The 21,760-nt window shown below is 39.7% G+C and overlaps 1 protein-coding gene across 4 annotated transcripts in view; it reads right to left on the bottom strand.

The window, feature by feature from the left end:
• LOC127379306 (kinase non-catalytic C-lobe domain-containing protein 1) overlaps positions 1–21,760 on the bottom strand; it is a 40,611-nt gene that overhangs the window by 6,312 nt on the left and 12,539 nt on the right. Inside the window, exons 7-27 of one of the 4 annotated variants that reach the window (XM_051428747.1) lie at positions 20,599–21,234; positions 19,625–19,739; positions 19,344–19,415; positions 19,156–19,217; positions 18,891–19,049; positions 17,522–17,599; positions 17,255–17,336; positions 16,459–16,651; positions 15,177–15,883; positions 13,183–13,321; positions 9,291–9,550; positions 7,611–7,966; positions 6,603–6,696; positions 6,414–6,511; positions 6,135–6,319; positions 3,815–3,925; positions 3,519–3,666; positions 2,943–3,098; positions 2,166–2,372; positions 1,923–2,005; positions 324–477 (exon numbers count right to left, since the gene is read on the bottom strand). In XM_051428747.1, the coding sequence (XP_051284707.1) occupies positions 324–477; positions 1,923–2,005; positions 2,166–2,372; positions 2,943–3,098; positions 3,519–3,666; positions 3,815–3,925; positions 6,135–6,319; positions 6,414–6,511; positions 6,603–6,696; positions 7,611–7,966; positions 9,291–9,550; positions 13,183–13,321; positions 15,177–15,883; positions 16,459–16,651; positions 17,255–17,336; positions 17,522–17,599; positions 18,891–19,049; positions 19,156–19,217; positions 19,344–19,415; positions 19,625–19,739; positions 20,599–21,234 (4,095 nt within the window). Of the gene's footprint in view, positions 1–323; positions 478–1,922; positions 2,006–2,165; positions 2,373–2,942; positions 3,099–3,518; positions 3,667–3,814; positions 3,926–3,982; positions 4,668–6,134; positions 6,320–6,413; positions 6,512–6,602; positions 6,697–7,610; positions 7,967–9,290; positions 9,551–13,182; positions 13,322–15,176; positions 15,884–16,458; positions 16,652–17,254; positions 17,337–17,521; positions 17,600–18,890; positions 19,050–19,155; positions 19,218–19,343; positions 19,416–19,624; positions 19,740–20,598; positions 21,235–21,760 lie in introns of those variants that run through there. The other 3 variants (XM_051428756.1, XM_051428766.1, XR_007888286.1) reach the window with 3 other exon arrangements.

The following is a 21,760-nucleotide window of genomic DNA, read 5'->3' as shown; positions in this document are numbered from 1 at the left end:
TCGCTCTCCCCCGTTTCTTGTTGCTCTACAGCTAGCTCTATTAATTAAAGGCAATAAAAAATGCCCCAAAAATATATTTAAAACAATAAATAATTAAATAAAGAACTGTTTCAGATTTCAGACCCATATGTTCTTGTTCTCTAACTGTCTATAAACCATTCAACCATGAGACTAGGGAATCAACAGAAAGCACACAGGGGGAAATTCTGTGACTGACATGAGAGTCTGTGTCCAATGAGAAATCAAAGCCCAAGCTGTGACAGTAATGGCTGCCTTTTTTCCCAGCTGACCCTGTTACTTTCATGAGTTATGTCTCTTCTCACCTTGACGGAGTCACAGATGACTATTTCAGCAGAGATCCAGTTAGTGACACTGTCAGCATACATGAGCAGCTGCTGGAGGTAGCTGTCTGACTGCGTCCCGTCACAAACAAGCAGGCTGCTGCCCTCTGCTGGCGGGGTGTGCTGAGACACATTCCTGATGGGGAAAAAATAAATAAATCAATACAGGAAGTTATTACTGAAGACATAATAAATTGATTAGTTTATTATCAGAAAACTAAGTGCCAGAAACTTTGATAACTGATTAATTGTTTTAGTCATTTATCTAGCAAGAATGGCAAACATCTGCTGGTTGGAGATTCTCAAATGTGAAGTATGCTTCTTTTTTCTTTTTTATGTATTCAGGTTTTCAACTGTTGGTTGGAAAAAAAACTTGAATAGGTATTTTTCACATATTCTATCTATATACAGTATGATACTAATAGAATACAATAGATTTCACCCCATTTTACCAAAGATATACAGCATAAATCAGGGCTCAGAAATCACCTTCAACCATTGGCCACAGCATTATTAATTTTACAGGCACGGATTCATTGAAGAATACAACTGATTTAACTGCCTTTTTAAAGATTGTATTCGAGGTAATTTCACCCTATTATTAAGCAAGGACTAAAAGAGAACAGCAGCTTATGATTGCTCTACGACTCACACAAAATGTGTGTTCTGTGTTGCACTTGAGACTAGCGATGTAATTAAAAGGTTGTCAACAGCCTAGTGGCCTGCATCATTTATGGATGAATTAAAATGCTGTTGTTGTTATTGTCGTATTGATACTGAGTGGTGCAATTAAGTAAACTAAAGTAAGAAGGTGCCTTAGGGAAAAATGGCATCAGCATGATATTTCTGTTGATGCCACCAATAAATTGACATTCTGTTTGTGAGACACACAAATCTGTTACTTTCAAACAGGCTAAAGCTATTGAATTAAAACAGTTTGAATGCAAGGGGGACTTGTGGATTATGCTATTTTTTAAATTAAATTAGTTATTTAGTAGTTCATTATACTTCATTTCAGCACCTGGCACTGTTGGCTGGTGTAGAACGAGGCACAGTAGTCTCATGCATCTCTCTTCATGAGATTGTTATCTATAGATTTTCTTACTTTTGTCTTTTGGAACATCTGGACCACTATACATTATAGTCTATCTGTCTGGCAGATGCAGCTGCAGCTACATAATGACAGTTCACTGTTCCTTTCACTGTACACATGATGCACACGCTACTAAGTCAGCCGAACCCTGCATACTGTGCTTTATACATACAAAATGTGGATGCTAACATAGAGGACATACAGTCTCACTGAATGGAAAGGATGTGAATCAAATGTTATGGCCTTCAGAGTCACTGGCTTTTAACCCAAGGGAAACTATGGGAAATTTTGTTTTATCAAAATACCAAATGAGGGCATATTGTTTGGCCAGTAGAGACTTGGAGAATTTATTCTAAGGAGAACCGAAGCTGTTCTAGAGGCTTGTGGTGAAACAGCACGTTACAAATAAAGTTTCTGATGTTTTTTTTTCTTTTGATTTGTCACCGATTTATATGTGACATAAGTAAAGCTGGTGACATTATACTCACTTGTTTGGGGTCAAGACTTTGTCCCTGACTGCTTGTATTCTGGATTTAAGGAAATGAACTGGATGACATCCTTGAAACATTTCCTGTGTCACAAAAGGTACAACTTCAATATTAGATCAGGACTTGACATATTGATAATACTACTATGCATTCATAGGGGAATATCTCCCTCTAGTGGTGAAAAGAGACAACAACAACTTGAGTGCAAGGTGGCGGGGTGCACTGTGCAGTATGTGTGCGTACCTGCTGCAGGAGGGTGAGCTGCTGGGCTATGTGCTGTGCGCTGTATTCATTCTGGCTGAAAGGGAGTCGCTCTTCACTGTGCAGGCAGACGTTGGAGAGGTCATCCACCATGGAGCCGTAGCAAGGCACAGGCAGGGCCGCAGCAATGGAGAAGGCCTTCTCTTTAGGCAGGGATGCAGAAGGCTCCACTACTCTTGAGAATCTCCACTGAAGAGTCGAGAAAGAGAGATGTGACAAGACAGGATACGTGCTCTGAATTATGTAAACACACCGACAATACAGTAATAGAGGAAGGGAGGCTGTTTTGTATGTCATGCAGGGTTCAGTGAATAGCAGCGAGACAGTAGAATCAATAAATGAGATTTTGTATTTAAAATACAGTTCACTCATCACCAGAAAGTTCTGCTGCAATAAATCTTCTCTACATAAAGACCTAATAGATTCAGCATATGTGCCCAAATTAAATTTAGGGTATGGATTTTGGCAGGATGTTTGTTGCCCCTGCAGAAGTAAAAGCTCAGTCCAGAAAATCTTGGATTAATCAACAAGGACTGAACCTGCTGTTAATACATAGCATCAAACTGCAAGATTAATAGTTTTTCTATTGTATCGTATTTAGGGCTGTGTATTGGAAATAATCTGTAAGCAAGGTGATACATTGTGATTTATTTTTTTAAAAGATCACTTTAGTTTTATTTTTGATGATAGAGCCAAAGGATAGATGAGAGCATTTACAAAAACAAAGCATAGCATAACTTGTCACCATTTTATACTGACCTTTCTCCCAAGATCCTCAGTAGATGAATGCACACACGAAGAATCATCTTCTTCCTCAAAGCTGATCAGGCTCCATCTTCCTTGGCTCCAACTCGTACATGGGGGGCTGTGGAGAGCAGAAAGAAGGGCTTCCCCTCGGCTGTCCACAGGAATCACCTGTGCAAAAACAAAACGCAGAACTACCGAAAGTAGACACTGTGCATTTCACGAAGAGTTCATCTTAAACCAAAAGTATGTTTTAATTGATACATTATGCTAGGCTCTCGTATAGAAGATTCTGCACTGTTAATTTGAATTGTAAACTTCATGAAATCTTTGACTTTTGCGGTTCTAAATGCCAGTGTCCAGTGGACTTTCTCACCCATGAACTATGTTGACACACAGTAAATTCGGTGCTTACAACTGCACAAACATGGATTATAATTAACAGATGAAGTGTGTAGGTGGCATGAGAAGAAACTGCCACCTTCAGGAGCTCAAAATACCAGGGTAAAACACAGTTTGTCAAAGTGGAGCCATTTGACTGACAGGTCATCTCTGTAAAGTGCTGAGCAATATGTACGCTTTTGTGCTTACCTCAGTATTAAGGAAGTTTTCTACTGTATCCACGAGGCTGGACTTAGGTGTGAAGTCCACCTGTCTACAGTCTGTTATCCAGAACTGGAGCACGTCCAAACTGCGATGGAAGATCTTTTCGCTGTCTCCTGACATGTCTGGCCCTTGTCTGGTGTGGAACAAACATAAATCGTCACACAATTAGTGCAAGTTTACAGGAGAGGCTGGACAGGAGAATCCCATGGGTTTCTTTTGGCATACTGTTCTGTATTCTAGCTGTTTCTCTATGTAAACATCAGCTACTAGATATACAGTACCTTGCAGCACTGATGAATCTATCCATTAAGAAGTGCAGTAACTGCTCAGGAGTGCAGAAGAAACGGTAGGTATACAGGAACTGCTGGATGAAGCCCTCCAAAGCAGCATTTCTGTGATGAAAAGGAACATACTGTAGTGCCACTGAACAGTTCAAAAAACAACACAGTTCAACACCATTTAGTGAAATGTTTTATTATACATTCCACTACAAATTAAAGGCGCAGTAGGTAACTTTAAAACATATAAATATATGTCATATTATCAAGGTTTTGCTATATGCAGACAGTAGTACATGAAACATAATCTGTGGAAAAAAACCAGGCTCCTCTGGCTTCTCCTCATGTTCCTAATGAAAAGAATCCACCGTGCTTGAATGAAATCAACACATCAGAACCGAGAAAGATAGTTGACGGTTGAGTCTCATTCCTGGATACTGACGCTTGACCCGAAGCGTTGTTATTTGACGACCTGGGAAATGAAATAACAATCAACTATCTTTCTTGCTTCTGAGATGCGGTGGATTCTTGCAATCTTTTTAAAGATTATCTGTCTCGTGTGCTACTGTCAGGATAAAGTGAAAGTTTCAGCAAATGTGATTAAAGTTATTTTTATAAACATTACCTACTGCAGCTTCAAGAAATAAACACATGATTAACAGAGAATCATCTTTTCTTTTTAGTTTCTTATCGTGGTCATTCCTTAACCGTCTCCTGGTGGACCTTTCAAGCACTCTCACCATGTGGGAAAGACAATGAAGGAGATAAGCATCCATGCATTAATGGTGCCTTCTGGGAGCAGTCGCGTCATACTGAAGTTCTCCAAAATCACAACATTGTCACTGGGTCTCATGAGCTGCCAGACAAATGGGAATTCGTGAAGATCCCCTCTGTTCAGGGGCGTAGGTTTGGTTTGGTTTCAGAACCAAACACAACAAAATCAGAGATTCTTCACTAAAAACAAAACAAGTATATACACAAAGGCTTTCTGTAATAATGCTAATACATTGACTAAGCTGTTAAATAAGCCACCTTTTGGAGACATAAACTGAAAAAAAACCTCATAAATGCCTTTAGAAGTAATAAAACAGATTCAGCTGGAAGCAGGAGCTAAAACATTCATGGACTGTGTCCTTTTATTTCCAATTGTTGATGCTGTTTCCCATGGCAACAGATAACAAACCAGACGCTGAAATGTCAGACTTAAGAGTAGCAGTGATTGTGTCATTGTTTACAGATCACATTAAAATTAGGGATGATAGATGAATATCTATATAACCAATGGCACGACTAGTGTCAACAGAGAGAGTGTGACGAGAGTGGGAGAGCAAGAGAGCTGGGGAGAGGAATTACATCTGAAATGTATTTGGTACTGTATTGTGAGGAATAAGGTTTACTGAAAGACAATGCATTTATTGTACATGTATTGCTGAGCCTAATAGTAATAGTACGGAGAGTGTCTCAGACCACAGAAAATGTGCATACGATTATTCTATATTTTTCGTATTATCATTAAAAGAAACAAAAAGCCTGATATATCATATTCCTCTGAGCCATAGAGTTGCACTGGGTTTTAGGAAATTGAGCCTTTTTGAAAATTAAAAGTATATATATATATATATATATATATATATATATATATATATATATATATATAAATAGTACTATATATAGTACAGTTTATGAACCAGATTAAGAGTCAACAGCCAGGTAAGCAGCTCTGTTGGCAATGCTACCAACCATGATTACCATCTTAGTTTAGCGTGTTATCAACACATAGCAATGAACACCAAGTACAGCTGAGATTGATGGGAGTGTCATTCATTTTGAAGGTATTTGGTTATAAACAAATATTAAATGAAGTAAATTGTTGACCTGCTGGTGGTGGTAAATGAAAAGTAGATTCAACAGCTGAGGAATGAATGTCTGCACAAAATTTCATTGCAGTTTATCAAATAGTTTTTAAGATGTTTCAGTTGCTGCTAGCATTTCTAAAAACATCCCAGATACCAGCAGTACATTGCTGGGAAACGAGCTGTAATGAAAGTCCTTATTTTAAGAAAAACATGTCTGTAGTATAAATAATACCACCAAGGATGTTCTTCAGTTTCTTGCTGTAATTTGGTAAAAAGTCCTTGTGAAATCTCCTTGTTGGCCAGATCAAAAGCAGCAGGGAGGATAAATAATCTAACATGGGAAATGGATCACATGAGCTTCACACCGCTTTGAGATCTGATTTTATCAGGGTTCATACAACCTCATGACTTGACCAGAGAAAAGCTTTGGCTAGCACATTTCTAATCTAAAGCCTCATCAATAATACCTGGCGTAGAGGTAAGCCATGAAACCCAGAGGAGATCCAGCTTGCAGAGTGCTCTTCCCTTTGCTGGTACCAAAGCTCAGAACAGACGGGTCCTCGGAGGACTGGAGGTCCAAAGAGTCGGGTCCACAGACAGCCAAAGTAGGGAGTAATGAAACCTCCAAACCCCACTGGTCCACACTTAGAATCTGCAGAAATACAAGATAGCATATCAAAGGTTGGAAGCTGTTAGATAATGAATGAGAAATAGCAGTGTTGGGAATTGTAGAGCTCTGTCAGTACCTCAAGGTATTTCTTCACACAATCCAAGAAGACCACTTTGGACCTGAGTTCTTCAAACTGGGACTTGAGTTTGGACAGCATCAGTTTGCTCTCAGAACCTTTTGGACACATACACTGTTTTATAGATCATACTGGAAGCTTCACGTGGCATTTGCGTATACTAGCAGTGTCATGAAACGGCTACCCAACCTTTGTTTTTTCGCTCTTGTTGAATCAGCTTCTGGTAGAAATTTCTCGTTTTCTTCAGATTCCTTGTTTCAATTATCAGCTGCTGCTGCAGTTCCTGTTCAAAGGGAATCACACACAATCAGACAAAAGGCCCTAAAATAACACCACATGCCTTTCGTTGAAAGAAGCCTTTGGGTGTTTCCACTCTGTGTGCGGAGCAGCATTTTGTTGCCTTTTTTTGCTCTCTTCACCGTGGCAACAGTGCGCAACGGATCTTTTGAAGTGAAATGAGTGAGAAGTCGCAGCAGCACAGCTCTTAAGGTGTGTTAATAGCTGTTGTACAAACAGTGGTGCCATCAAAGTGCGCAAACACAAAGACTATTCATTAATATTCTTTTACAAATTTTAATAACCTTCTCTGCCAAGGGCTAAGTTCATCACATTGATATTCAGATCCAGTTAGAAGAGAATATTATGCCAATTATTCCCCCCCGCATGCTCTCGTCCCAGTTACCCCAAACCCTGACCGTGCCCCGCTCTAAAACAAATTGAAAAATAATTCCTGTACTTATTCACGAAACCAAAGCAGGTGAAGGGCTGAATGGAACTAGGAAGTGAGACTGCATTCAATACGCACTTGGATATAACATAATACATGGATAAAATGCACAAAGAATGGAAATGAAACCACTGAATAAAATCCAAGCATAACATTTTCAATCTGCAGTGTATAAACAAACTATATACAAAGTAATGAAACAGAGATTGATGATTTCAGAGATTTTTTCAGTAGAAATGTATCGGTTGTGCTGAAAACCTTTTCTTACTACTGCATCCAGAATATCAGCTATACACTACTCTCCCTCCTACTACTGCAACATGCATTGCATAAAACACCCATACGTTGTGTTAGTGTAATAGAATGTGATAAATAAATCAGCTGATTCACGCAGTCTGCTGTTTGTTCAAACACATTTGGGTTAAGGTCAAATATGACTCACAGGCAGTAAGCTTTACAGGTTTACCCACCTGTGTTTTCACATCCAGACACGGTGAGCCTGTGTGCTGCCCCAGATTCACTGCATACTGGATCACCTCTGGACTAAAACAATCCTCTCCAAAGAAGGCTAAGGCCCAGGCTGGGCTGAAGCTGAGGCCCCGTCCCTCTGCTCTGAATCCAGGCGAGAGGAGTCGCTCTGATGCCAGAGAATCACTGTCCTCCATGTCCTCCGAGCAGTCCGGGCTCATCTGCTCGTAGCAGGAACCCGTCAGGCCCTCCTCTCTCCCAGACAGAAACTCAGCTTCAGAGGGGCTTTCATCGCTGCCCCCTGCTGAATGATCTCCTCCCTCCATGACCCCAGTGTCCAAACCGTCCGTGCTCACACCTAGACCAGTAAACAGGGAAATGGAGACAGAAAGGAGAAATGGAAGAGAAAGAGAGAGGGACTGAATCACATGGAGGGTGAAAAAAAAAATCAAACTGGATTTGGGTATAAAAACACATTAAGAGACCCGAGGGCGGTGCTGGGGGTATCTGTTGCTAACCCTGTCATGGCTGCACAATGCATCCACTGTTTAACAGATGAGCCTAAAGGCAATTCAAGCTCAACTTCTTATCTATCTTTTTTATCTCGAGTACCTTGTAAGAGCCCGTTTGTAATAAAGACCCCCACCCCATGTCGAGCACATTTTAACAGCACAACAAACGCAGATGCAAGGGTGTGAGTGTGTGTGTGTGTGTGTGTGTGTGTGTGTGTGTGTGTGTGTGTGTGCTTGTGAATGTCATTGGCCAGGAATAGGGTTTCAGAGGAAATCTTTTGTTTACTAGCATGCCTTGGACTCTTATGAATGTGCTTCAATCTTAAGAACAGCATCCAACAGCCAGTCACAGCTCTCATGACTTCAGTCAGCAGCCAAATAAAGTGAAATATATCAAAACATCACACATGGTTTGGGGTTTTTTTGTTTTCTGAAAGCAATGTTGAATCTACTATCAAATGCAAATCCCCAAAAACCTTAGAGGTAGTTTGTTTGAGGAGGAGATAATTAGTAATCAGTAAGTACAGTATTGTAGTATTATGTAACTAAATACATTTAAGTACAAATTTGAGGTACTTGTACTTTACTCAGAAGTATAAAGGAGCATGAAATGGAAATACTAATACAATTCAGAGGAAGATATTGTACTTTTTACTTAACTATGTATATTTATCTGACAGTTTTAGTTACTAGTTATCTTACAGATTGTGACAGATTGTACATACAAAACAGATGTTGCACTGTTATAGATTAAACTACCTAACAGCACATTAGTAAAGTCCATATTGACCTGCTACAACGTAAAATGCTACTTACACATAAATGCATCAGTAATAATATTAAATAAAAGAATAGAACAGGGGTCATTTTCTGCATTTTTAGTATCTTTACTTGAAGTATATTTTACTAATAATGCTGACATAGCTTTACTTTTTACTTAAATTTTAAGTGAAAGACTTGTAATGAGAGTATTTTTATGTTGTACAACTGCTACTTCTGCTTAAGTGAAATATCTAAAAATACCTCCACCACTGCAGTGCAGTTACACAGTTAAACTGTGTTTTCTGTTTTTAAAGGTTCAGTTTTAGTTCTTAAATATTAGCATTTAAATAACCTCAAATTCAAATGGCTTCGATCTTTGTCTAAACAAAAAAAAAGTCTATCTCCTACCTTGATGGATACAGTGTTGACTCTCCTCCGTTCTTAATTCAAAATCTTCGAGCGTAGCCTCATTTTCTCTGTGACAGGATTGGGCCTCGGTTGCTTCCCAAGAATCCACAGCAGCAGGACTGGACGTGTGAATGTTTCCATTCAGGTCGAGACAATCATGCAGGCAAACTTCCCTCTTCCCTCCCCAGACAGAGGCTATCAAGGGTTGGGTAAGAGCTGCCCTTTTCACAGCCTTTGATGGAGGCTGCTCATTAGAGCCACTGCAGGAGGCGCATTAGGAGAGAGAAAACACACACAGTGCGCTGAAAGCTAGTGACAATTAGCACTTATGTAAAGAACAATGCCAATCATTTGCAATTAAGTATGCAATGAAAAGCACAATTGGACAAAAGAACGCTAAAACATAATAGCTAACAAATTTCACAGATGAGCAAGGATTGAGGATATGCCTTAAAAATTTTACAGCTGTGGGCATTTACTGATGTTTACTGATTTAATGCAAAAACACAGCAAAACACAGACAGTCGCTCATAGCAACAATCACTGAGGACCAAACAAGAAAGCCAAAGACTCATTTCAAACATCTTGCAGCTTGTTGCTCACATCTTGCAGATCAGATACACTTGCACATCACATCAGTCCATAAAATGTTATTGCGCCCGGAAAGGACACAGTCCATTCCAGCCCATGTCAGAGTTCGAATGGACCATCCCTCAATAGAAAGGCTCCAGTCCTCCCTCTATCCCCTCAGAGAAACAATGGAAAAAATAACCCTCCACAGCTGAGCCCTGCGAACCAGCCCACTGCCAGAGGTAGACTGTCTATCACTCTGGATGGCTGTGATGTCTCCCTACCACAGCAGATTAAAGAGTCTCTCCACATATTGCCCTGAGCATAAGAGCATGGCAACGCCTGGATAAAAAGATGTCTGCGAGGACTGACAGGCGTCCGTCCCTCTGCTCGTCTCTCTTACTTAGATTTAAATGAAGAGAGAAGGGCAAAGCATGGAATTTGTTACCTTCATTCTATGTATTCATTCATACACTTAAGCCCCTCAGGACTACTTGTCAGCATATCAGTAACAATGTAGAAGAGGCTTTACATGTATCTTTAATGTTGCGAGACATTCTCCCCAGCACTAACAAACATACTGCGAAGCCGTTACCATAGGAACCATTGAAGCTGCAGGCTGAAGTTTATGTATGAAGTGCATGCTCATTTGAATGCTGTGTATGGGTGTGATATGCAAGTGTGTAGAGGAGGACAGGTCATGATCAGTGAGGACTGGATCATCCTGTGTGCCACTTCTTCAGAAACACACAGAAGAATAAATTAAAAATATGACTATAAGCAGCCAAATGTAGACCTCTCATTGTTGAGACGGAAGCACTGGCTGTTGTATTGTTAACAAGACATCCTCTTTGAATTTGGGGTAATTATTCTGACACCAAAGATAATCTCTTTAACTCATAATGTAGGATAATTGTGCTGATTTGATTCATTAGACAACCCAGTCCCTGAAAAACATCGTCATTTATTTTAAGGATTAAAAACTGATGCATGATAATAAAACCTCTCAGAATCTAAACCGCACTGTGGATGATTAAGTCATTTAAACTGTAATACATATCTACCTTTTAACACAGAGTTGACACTGGAACAACAGCAAAATGATGTTGTTGTGGTGTGTTGTAAAGCCTGTCGCTATTTAAAAATTTAACTGTACTAAACCGATCTGTTCTCCAACTGAGCTTCTGCAGTTGATTTTGATGTGTGAAAATGTGGTGTGAAACATGTAATTTCCAGTCCAATGGTGCTGTTTTGAAAGGACTGCATTGCCATTATCAGGTACGGGTAGCCTGATAATCACAGTGAATTTGCATTTTATTTTCACCTGGTTATTTTTGGAATCTCTGAAAGATCTGCAAATTTGAGATGTGGGCAGAGATTTATGTCTGAAACCAGGCTAATAATCAGCTGCCACCAGCAGATGGATATATCAACATTATATGAATTAGGGCTGTAACTATCAACTGTCAATCAGTTGATCTGCTGATCATAATCCAGTTCTTCGAGTAAAATGCTCAAATGTCTAATAAAAAATACCCATACACCAACAGTTGTCAGTTAACAATTAAATATATAAAATAGAGGAAAGCATCAGATTTTCACCTTTGAGGAATGTTTAGCATCACACAATAAACAACTAATTGATTCTTAAATAGTTATTATAATTAATCAACCAATCATTTCAGTTTATATGTATTCACTTTATAATAAAAAAAATACAAAACACATGCTTAAGTAATGCAAACTAAACTTGTGATTATTTAATGCACAAAACTGGTAGTCAAATATGCAAACACCAACATGTTGCTGCGTGACATTCGGCTTAAACATCCCGACTGGTCATGTGCATCCTCCCCGGATTGGTCAGCTGACACCTGCTAGATGGTTTAAGTGCACTCCTCTGTGCTCGTGCGGCACTCCACTTCCTTCAACAACCACAAAAAATATGGATCATCCAGATAAATGACGATGTTTCCATCTGACCGCCAGTTTGATAAGAATAGCTTCATGTTTCTATAACTGGTAATGTTCTGCTTTCACAGAGGATCAAATGCTTGGCTCGTCGCCCTTTTCTTTATAACTGAATTCCAGTTAATTTGGTGGCATATGAATTAATGTATGAAGTAACTGTTGGTTCACATTCACAATCTGATGATCCATTAATCGCCAACTAATCACATAAACTCTGAGTGATTTGATAATTTCTTAATAGTGAGCAACATTAATGATTATATCTGTATATGATCAACCTGCAGTTCATTCATTAGCTCAGCATTACTCAGGCGTGTGATTTGTTGCCTAATTCTAAAGTGTTGCTGATTTATGTCCCATTTCAGCAGGATGTACAGCTCACTGCAGAGCTAGACCTTTCAGCCTGCCCTCTTTACGGAGTAAACGGTTACTGAAGAGAGCAGTGGACCAAGGCAACAAGCTGTGCCTCTGGCTACATTGACAACATTTGCTTTGTGTGGTCCAAATTTAGAAAGAAATGTTTGTTGTCAGTCAGTTTTATAAGATAGGCCCTATTTACACCTGGCATTAATATGCGTCTTGGGTGATCCGATCAAAAGTGGACAGCTCCAAGTACGTCAGTTCACACCTGGCATTAGAATGCGTCTCTAGTGACCGCTTGTGAGTGGATCTAACTTCCCCGCTCTAAATGCAAATGAACACGTACACCATTTCCGTTTGAAAAGACCACCTGCGTTACTGTTTTTAACCTCAATTTGATCAATTTAGGCTACTGTTTATCAGACCACAAATGACAATAAGGTTAGAAAAACAATTCACGTTGCTGGAGGCAGTGTTTCTGGAGGCTGAGCCCTACAAATAACTGTACAGAAACACCACTTTATAACTTTGGTAAAAATGAATCATATTTCATGGACAAACTCTTTCCTGGTTTTTCGCCTGATGTCCTCCGGCTGCCTCAACTCTCTGTGAGTTTTCTGATGGACAGATAGCTTTATTTCCGTGCAGCTAGTGGTCCTATTAGCTTAAATAAAGCCTTATTAGCTTTATTAAACCTCCTCCTCCAGTGGTGTGAACACTGACACTCCCCTTTTTTTTGCACTTTAATGGCGCCGCTTCCGCATGAATGAGTATATGCTTCCTCTTACGCAGACGCCTCGAGTTGGCCCAGGATACATTGGTGAAAACACTGCTAAAAGAACGTGGCCCTGACCACCTCCAAATGTGGTCTGAGCAATGGGATCTCACACCTGCATTTAGAGCTGTCCACTTGTGATCAGATAACCCAAGTCACATGTTATTGGCAGGTGTAAACAGGGCCACAGACACAAGTGTTTGAAATCCTACTCACAGTGTGGATGGGCTGTAGTTAACCAGGCAGTGCAATACACCCAGCAAGTCGTCTTCCCAGTACAGGTCCCTGAACCTCTCCTTCACAACACTGGCAAACTTGTGGTACTGGAGGTCCTTCAAAGAGAAGATGTACTCCCCTCGGAAAAGAGAAAAAGTCGAATTTCTTTATATGATTATGTCTAAACAGCTCAAGACAGGATTATTGGATGGGTTATTGCTTTTTAAAAATGCCTACAGTGAAGGATCTGTCTGGTATTAGAAGGAACATAAAACAGATTTTTAAGACAATGGGGTATCTGTTCTTTGTAACACTGCAGCTTTCTAGTACTTCTGCCATCCTGAATGGATACAGTGAGTTTGAGATCTCAACCTAGAGGCATCCCAACAGCCTACTCTGTCTCTGATAGGCTTGTACTTGTTGCCTTCATGGTTTAGTTGGTTAAGTTTAGGCATGAAGAATGTCAGGGTAAGCCAGTCAGAGGTAGAGCAGGGCGGGTCATGATTTTGTCATCCTGGTAAAAAAATATTTTCCCCCTGTACAAACTATATGTGCAGTGGACATGGAGCATAAATGGTGTAACAATCCCACATCATCAGTCAGATTCGCAGAACTACTATTAGAATTATTTTAATGTAAAAATCTCAATGTTACAAACAACCTTGGAGGAACAACTTTCCCTTCGGGTATTTACATAATCATAGGGGTACATTGTGTGAAGATTCTTGGAATCTTCTTAGAACTAGAAAACCAAAGTTGAACATTCCCAGAAATGCATAATATATTAAGAAGAAATACCACCAAACAGACAACTGAGGGGAATGGGAATGTTCCATGTTTAGGCCTGTGGTACTGATTTCTCTGTAAATATGAGTGTTTGTAATTTTACTGGATTATACAAATCACCACATATCCTTTCTTTTTCTATGTAAACTGTTTATCCATTACTTTTATTATTTATTCAGCTAACAGTTTCAACTTCTCTACCTGCTTGCTAACTAGTTTTCACACACTCTCAATTGCAACAAATGGTGTTGAGGTGTTACAGATGTTTCAGTATGTGGATATTAGTTCGGCTACTCCATAAACTTTCCACGTACTCCCTGGCAACAGCAGAAGTACTCTATGGTGTACAATTACCCCTGGTTGGAAATGACTGCATAATGCACATGGGTGACAATTTTTTTAAAATTTTTTTGGGGGTGGGGGGGGTTAATTTTTTTGAATTTCAGACTTTATTTTATTTAGGCAATGTTTGTATACAGCGTCTTGTCTTTGAGCAAACTTTAACAAGTTTGGCTTCTTTTTTTTTTTTTTTTACATGTTTTTATTTGAGAAAATGAGCATTGATCACAGATATTCATCATTCTTCTTATTTTCTTCCCCCCACCCGTCCCCACCATGCCAGTGCAAAAAAAAAAAAAAAAAAAAAGAGAATAAACTGGAAAAGCACACCTCAAATGTGACACTGACAAGGTTACAAGCATAAAAATATACAAGATCAAAATAATAATAATAAAAAACAAATTTATATAAATATTTAACCAAAAAAATAAATAAATTTAGTAGGCTATTTGCCTTCTGTGATTTTCAGTTTTGTGGGAGGACTTCAAGTTTCTCAAAATAAGATAGTAGAGGGGCTCATGTATCATGGAATTTTTGGGTCGACCCTCTAATGCAATATTTGATCTTTTCTAGCTTAAGGAAAAGAATCAGGTCTTTCATCCAGGAGGAAGCAGGACATGGGTGAAAATTTAAAGGAAAAACCAACACAATCCTCACAGTCTCCGGAACCCTTTCCATTCTCCCATAAGTGTTCCATTGATTCACATCATTTTCATTCTCATCAGACTATTAAAGGTCCTTCCTTTAATTTGTCACCCATCTGTAAATGTAGTAGGTTTTTCACCATCGCTTTGTAAAGCAAATCATCAATGGTAAAAATAGTACATGATAGCAATAATAGAATTACATTACAGTTTAAATATACATACCCATGGCGAGCTCCTCATGTCCATTGTCCAAATACCCATCAAGTGAAAACTCTCCCTTGAGCAGGTCAATCACCTCCTGTAGTGCAGGGTGGACTTTAGGAGAGATGGACTCGGAAGAAGACTGGTTCTCACCTTGTGTTCCTGGATCTGTTTGTCCATTGTAAGCTCTGGGAACACTGTGCTCCAGGGGGCTGTCAGAAAAGATGGCGCTGCCTTTGAAATATGATGATGGGCCATAATCCTGGGGTTCAGGCTTCACAGGCACATTCAGACAGTTTATAAATGGAGCATCAGTGTTCTCTGGAACTGCGATTAGTCCCTGTAAAGGCTGTGGCACCAGGGAGAGATTTATATCCAACCCGAGGAGAGACTCTGGAGCCCTAACCTGCACAGGCACTAAGGAAAGATGTCCTGTTGTGGGATCCTGACGGAAGAGGTAATTGTTGAAAACACCACAACCATTGAGGTTAGCAGATAATAGCGGAGGAAGAGACACTTCAAGACAGGAAATATCAGGGAGAGTAGAAGCAGAGTTGACCAGCATCTTGTCGCTGGAAGTTGTAGTTACCACAGCCTCATTAACAGGCAACTCCTGTGTATGTAGATTGGGTTCAGTCTGTGCAGTATATAGGGACTCAGAGTGCAAAGCGAAATCGAGGTCCCTTTCCTCGATGTGTTCACTGCTTTTTGTTGATCCATCCATAGTCCTGTAAAATAAAAAGCTATGAAGCATTTTGTGGAGGTAGTTTTGGAGTAGTTTTATTGCTTCTTTTCTTTTAATGTATTATTTTTAAAGGTCCTGTGTGTAACATTTAGGAGGATCTGTTGGCAGAAATGAAATAGAATATACATAGGTATGATTTAATTAGTGTATAATCACCTGAATATAGGAATAGTGTTTTTGTTAGAATGAGCCATTTTTAACTGAAGACTTTGCAGGACGCCTTCCATGGAGGCTGCCATGTTGAACCACCATGTTTCTACATTAGCCCGTTTCTCCTACACTCTCACAGCCTGTTCTCATTCCCAGGTCATCAAATAGTGTTCAGACTTATGAAAATGAAAAATAGGTCTTCTAAAGGTAACACACTGGACCTTTAAACCAATAAAATATAATGATAATTAGTGAGCTTTTGAGGAATTGGTATAGTTGTTTTCCACCCATTTCCACTATCTATGCTAAGTTAAGTTAACCAAAATGTTTCGTTATTTTATATAATAACCTTTACCTGAATTGCTTTTTAAAAAAGACACATTAATGTTATTTTCTGGAACATCCTACCCTTCAATGGCAGCTCCAAGGTGTTGGCTCTCCTCCTCTGAGTCCCCTTCATTGGTCAGGATGATGGGGGTGAAGTGTGTGGCAGTGGAAGTGAAGGCCTCTGGGAGTTGGAGTTCCTGGTCGACTGGATAGCTGTGGGGAACAGGGCCAGGCACAGGAGCCAGTCGGCTCTCAGTGGCCATGGGCACAAAGCCTACACACAGTTACAACAATGCCAGATACAATATCAGTGATATTGTCTCATGCAATGCACATCTGTAAATTACACAACATGTGTAAAATATTAGGAAGATCTGCTAATATGGCATGATCCCAGAGGGCGGCCATGCTACCTTCTTTACTGAATCTTCTTCTGTTGTGAATGTTAGATGGAAAAGAAGTGACATCTTTAACACAGCAGTGCCTCTTTATAGCACGATTCAAAGGGTCTTCCTGATATTTGGCACATTTAGTGTATAAAATACTGTACATTTCAGTGCCTGAAGTGGGCCTGCAGTCACCGCTATGTACGGGCAATTCAGATTTTTGGTGGAATGCTGGTGCCACGCACCCTCCTTTGCTTTTGATTGGCTTTCTTGTTTGTTTGTTTGGTCAGGTTTAGGCATGAGCTTAGCACTGAGAGAGCACTGAAAATGTTGTTAAAATGGATAAAGAGTTAGGGTGAGGGTTATGTTGTGGTTAGGGTTGTGCTGAATTAGGGTACTGGCACTTTATTTGGTCCAGTTCAGGCACTGGTCCATTTCAAGATAAACTATATTGCATGAGGGTCATCCGTACTAAAGTAAAGCTGTCCTACCGCTGATGTTTTGTGCAGATTCTTCACATGAGCTTTGATGAGTTTCAGTTGCACTCAAATCATCTGCATCACTGGACACTGGCTGAAAGAAAATTTTACTTGTTCATTATAACAGAAATATCCTTTTTTTGAGACAACACAGACGTTAAGAGTATGGCCAAATAAAAACAACTGACTGACATTGAGGCTGAAATAATATGCAATAAATAAACAATTGAAGACACCAAGGTGTAAATGTATCTGTGGTGAAAACAAAGGAAAGTTTACCGGGTGAACTCTGCTGACGAGGTTGTTCCAAACAGTCTCAGCATTTGTCCCTTGACATGATAAGTAGTCACGACAGCTCTGGACGAGACACACATGAAAACAAGTGTGATAACAATACGGGGCACTTCATGCACGATCACCAACAATGTTGCAATTAATTCTGCCCTGAAACAACTGAAGTGTCTGATTAAAAATAAAACATCCAGTATGTGGAAAACTAACCTCTACTTTTACTAAATGACTGACAGCATAATAATAAAAGTAAATTATGGTATTTTTTTAGGAGAGTCCTTCATTGACAAAATGGCATAGCACTTTTACAAATTGGATTTTCTCTCTTTAAATTACAAGTGATTTTCTTTCAAAGAGGATATGTCTATTTTTCTGAAGTTGTGATATGTGCACATTGATATGCAAAATCCAATCAGGCTTTATTTATAGAGAACCTTTCATACTCAGAAATACAATCCAAAGTGTTTTGCAGGGCAGGACTGTAGCATACATTACTTCTATCTATATTGTCATATATTGTATTATAATGTACATACTTAGGCTCTTATTATATTTCTATTTTTTTTATATGTATATGTATATACCTATATATTCATTTTCTGTTTTATATTATATATATGTTAGATATTGCAATATCATTATTATTTTTATTTCTATTCTATAATGTCACAGGCGCACCTTGAGCAACTGTAACTGTTGCAGGTATGTAGCCAAGTATTGGACAAATTAGAAATTTAATGGCAGTACATGAAGAATTAGGGGATCACCAGGTGACAGACATTGCCATAGAGCCATGTCACTACCTTGGCTAAAAATGTAGTGGGACCAATACCACAAACAGGGGCCTTCTTATCAAAGAATGTCCTCACGATGTATATAGCCAGGGTTGTTCAGAAGCCTCTTGTAGTGGGCATACATTTGAGATAGTAAATCTGAGTCAGACAAGAGGTGCAATACTTAGGGGCCTGCAAAATGAAACTGCAGTAAGTGGAGTTATGTATCTGAATGGACACCAAGTCAATATCCTTCTACTTCAGCTTCCCTGTAAATATCAGCCGTTCCCTCACCTCTAGCTCAAACACTGAGTACAGAGAATGAAAGATTACTGAGGGGAGGCCTCTGTTTAAGCTGTTGGTCTATTTGTTAAATCAGGTTTCAGTTCAAACACACAGCCCAGTTTATGTTTTATAATAAAGAAAGCAGAAATATTCATCAAAGCCATTCTTAAAGTCAAAGTTTGTTTCTCTTTTTTAATTTGTTACTTATATTTCTAGGAATTTTAATTGAGTAAAACTGCTGGATTGTTTGATTAAACAAACAATGGAAAAAGTAAATGTCAAAATAAAAATAATAATACTTTTATAGCCATGACGATGGTAGGCCTCTCAATGGGTGTCCTCTTTGCCATCTCCAGTAGCAGTCTCTTCAGTTTGCGAGGCATTGCCAGTTTTTGATTAGGTGATAAACTGAACTTGGCTGTAGCCCAGAGAATAGCAGCAACCCCATACACACAAACCTGAGGCAACACAGAAAAGAAGAGGGAAAAAGCTACAACCAAAGCCAATGATTAGTGAAAGTTAGTTTTAAATATCCGTAAATGAAAGCTGTCCAGACAGGCAGACCTTCTCTGTCACAATTCCATGTTCTTGGTATTCAGGAGCAAGATAAAATTCATCTCTGGATCCTGCAAAGAACACTGACAGTCAGTTACTGAAGTCAACAAAAGCCTCCAGACATTGTTGCCTCATATACTTGAGTACACTGTGCATTTTCAACAACTGCTGCTGTGCAGCAACCTGTATAGACCTACCTATGTTTTTAGGTTTCAAGAAAAGTACTTCTCCCTCACAGCCCACGTGCACTGTGTCCAGGCATAAATAAGCTAATGGAAAAGAGAAAAATCAGCTGCACAGAAGAATTGCAACAAAATGCAAGCCATGTAGTAAAATCACCTTTTCTTCTCTCCTCTAAAAATCAAAATCCATTTACAAGATCTGTGCTCTTACGTTGTGCTTTCAAATGTTCTTGCAGGAGCAGTTCATATTAAGTACTTATAAGTACTGGTTTCATGCACGAAGAGGTGAAAATTACCTGGAAAGTCAATGTAGGTCTGCAGTGAGGACAGGCAGGTGTAACACAGAGCCCACAGCTCATTAACTGTCAGCCTCCGTCCACACCGAGCAAGCAACTCTCTGAGCGAGATCCACTGGATAGAAAATAAAGAGCAAACACAGTTTAAGTAGTAGCAGAAAAGGAATACGTTATAGACTTCTGAGCTTCAGCTGATCCCTCAGTAGACCTAATTAACTCAAACTGTAGTAATCCCTGACTTGACTTTCTCAGACTCTGTTTTTGAATGGTCCAACGTTCAGCAAAGATTTGTCTTAAGGAAGTGTTCGCTCTTCCACTTTTGCAGATTCCTTTTTTTGCGTATTATTGCTAAGTACTTATGTGATTACTCTGTCTCTTTGAGACGGACGACTTCCCCCTTAAAACGTTACACAATTCAACTTCATTAAAAGCCTTATAAAACAAGTTGTGAGCAACTGTTCTGACAGAAGCAGATGATACTGAGAATGTTAAAGAGTTTCACTGCAGGAAATAACATCAGATGTTAATGGAGAACTTTGCACTGAGGTGTGGTACCCATGAAATGCTTTACTTGATACTGTTCGTGGCTACCTATCTAGCTGTAGCTACAAAACAGAGAGTTAAAATTAAAGTACATTCTTGACCCTAGAAATATTAACAAGGTCCACTCGCTAGTTTCGTTCCAGAGCTTGTAAGTGGTCAGCCCAACATATGACCATTTGTAATCACATAAACCAAAGCTTTATAGCTAGGTCACATAATGAAAACATAAACAAATGTCCACATCAACTAAGAAAACTTCATCTGCTGATGAAAACCCAGGCAGCAGCCTCTGTCGCTGGCAAATATAGCCACAGTCTTATTCACAGACAGACAGCTCTTGAGTGGACCTCCATAACAGAACCAGACATGGTTGTGAAAAACAATCTGAGATGCTAAGTCAAAGATTTGAGAGCCATCAGGCACTGGCTAACCTCATCCTGAGATTCTTCGTTGAGGCACAGCATGCTTTTGGTCATGTGGTTATTAGGAATGTAGAGGCTGTGGTTTAACGAACTCTGGTCCCAAGAAGAGTCCTGTTCCATTTCCAGCTCCTGACAGGAGGTACAGGAAGATGCTGAATCCTGGGTGCAGTTATTAGACTCACATTCATGCACTCCTTGAGTCTGAGTTTCTCCACTGCATAATGTCTCTGAAGCATCTTCATTTACTTGCGACATTTGGCAGTCCACAACTGAGTTCACACAGTCCTCAGTGCTACTGTGTGGGTAGGACTCACAGGACTTGCCCCGATTGAGTCTCTGTAGTCTGTTACTCCACACAGACTTGCAGCTCAAGTGTTCATCCGCTCCTATCTCTGTGAGGTCGGACACAGGTATGCTGATATCTCCGTGAGTTGGAGGGGAAAGGCAAGGGGGGTTGTTGGAGTCTGGGACAGAGCAGGAGCGGTTAAGAGCCCCCCTCACCCTGTTCACCCTCTGCTGGGCCCTCCTCCTCACTGGGGAGCTGTTGTGGGACCTGCAATCCAAGTCATCTGCCAAGATCATGCCATCTCCTTCACTGCTGTCAAAATCCTCCGCCCAGAGGGAGGAATCCCAGCCCCCACACACCTGCAGATAATAATAATAATAATAATAATAATAATAATAATAAAATCTATAATAATAGAAAATAATAACTAACATATAACTAACTAACTCTAACATATACATTAATGGGCATAAAAGGATCCAGGTTTAGATAACTGCAAAACTACAGTAGAATCAGTAAAAGGCACATATATACTCAGACTGGTTTCTGAGCAATGTCATTGTTGAGAAGGCTGCACATGCACAAGATAGGAAATAAACCAAAATGAGTGAGAGCTAACGCTGACAACATCATGAAGTGTCGTTTTTTTTTGCCACAGTCTGTACAAATCACAAAAGTAATGGGTACACAGTGTTCCAACAAGGAAACCTCAGCAAAGAGCTTACAGTTAACAAGCACCTAGGAATGAGGTCTGGCCTGGATTTCAGCCTTGGAATTGTATAATTTCCTTTACAACACTTAAAATACTTGCTGGGCTAAGCACAAATCCATTGAAATTTTCAGGCATTAGTCACTAGGGGTAGCTTTGTTTTCCCAGGAAAAGAC

This window comes from Dicentrarchus labrax, unplaced genomic scaffold, assembly GCF_905237075.1.
Source record: "Dicentrarchus labrax unplaced genomic scaffold, dlabrax2021, whole genome shotgun sequence".
Classification (NCBI taxonomy): domain Eukaryota; kingdom Metazoa; phylum Chordata; class Actinopteri; family Moronidae; genus Dicentrarchus; species Dicentrarchus labrax.
The sequence above is the reverse complement of the archived record's forward strand: the minus strand, read 5'-3'. Positions and strand labels throughout refer to the sequence as shown.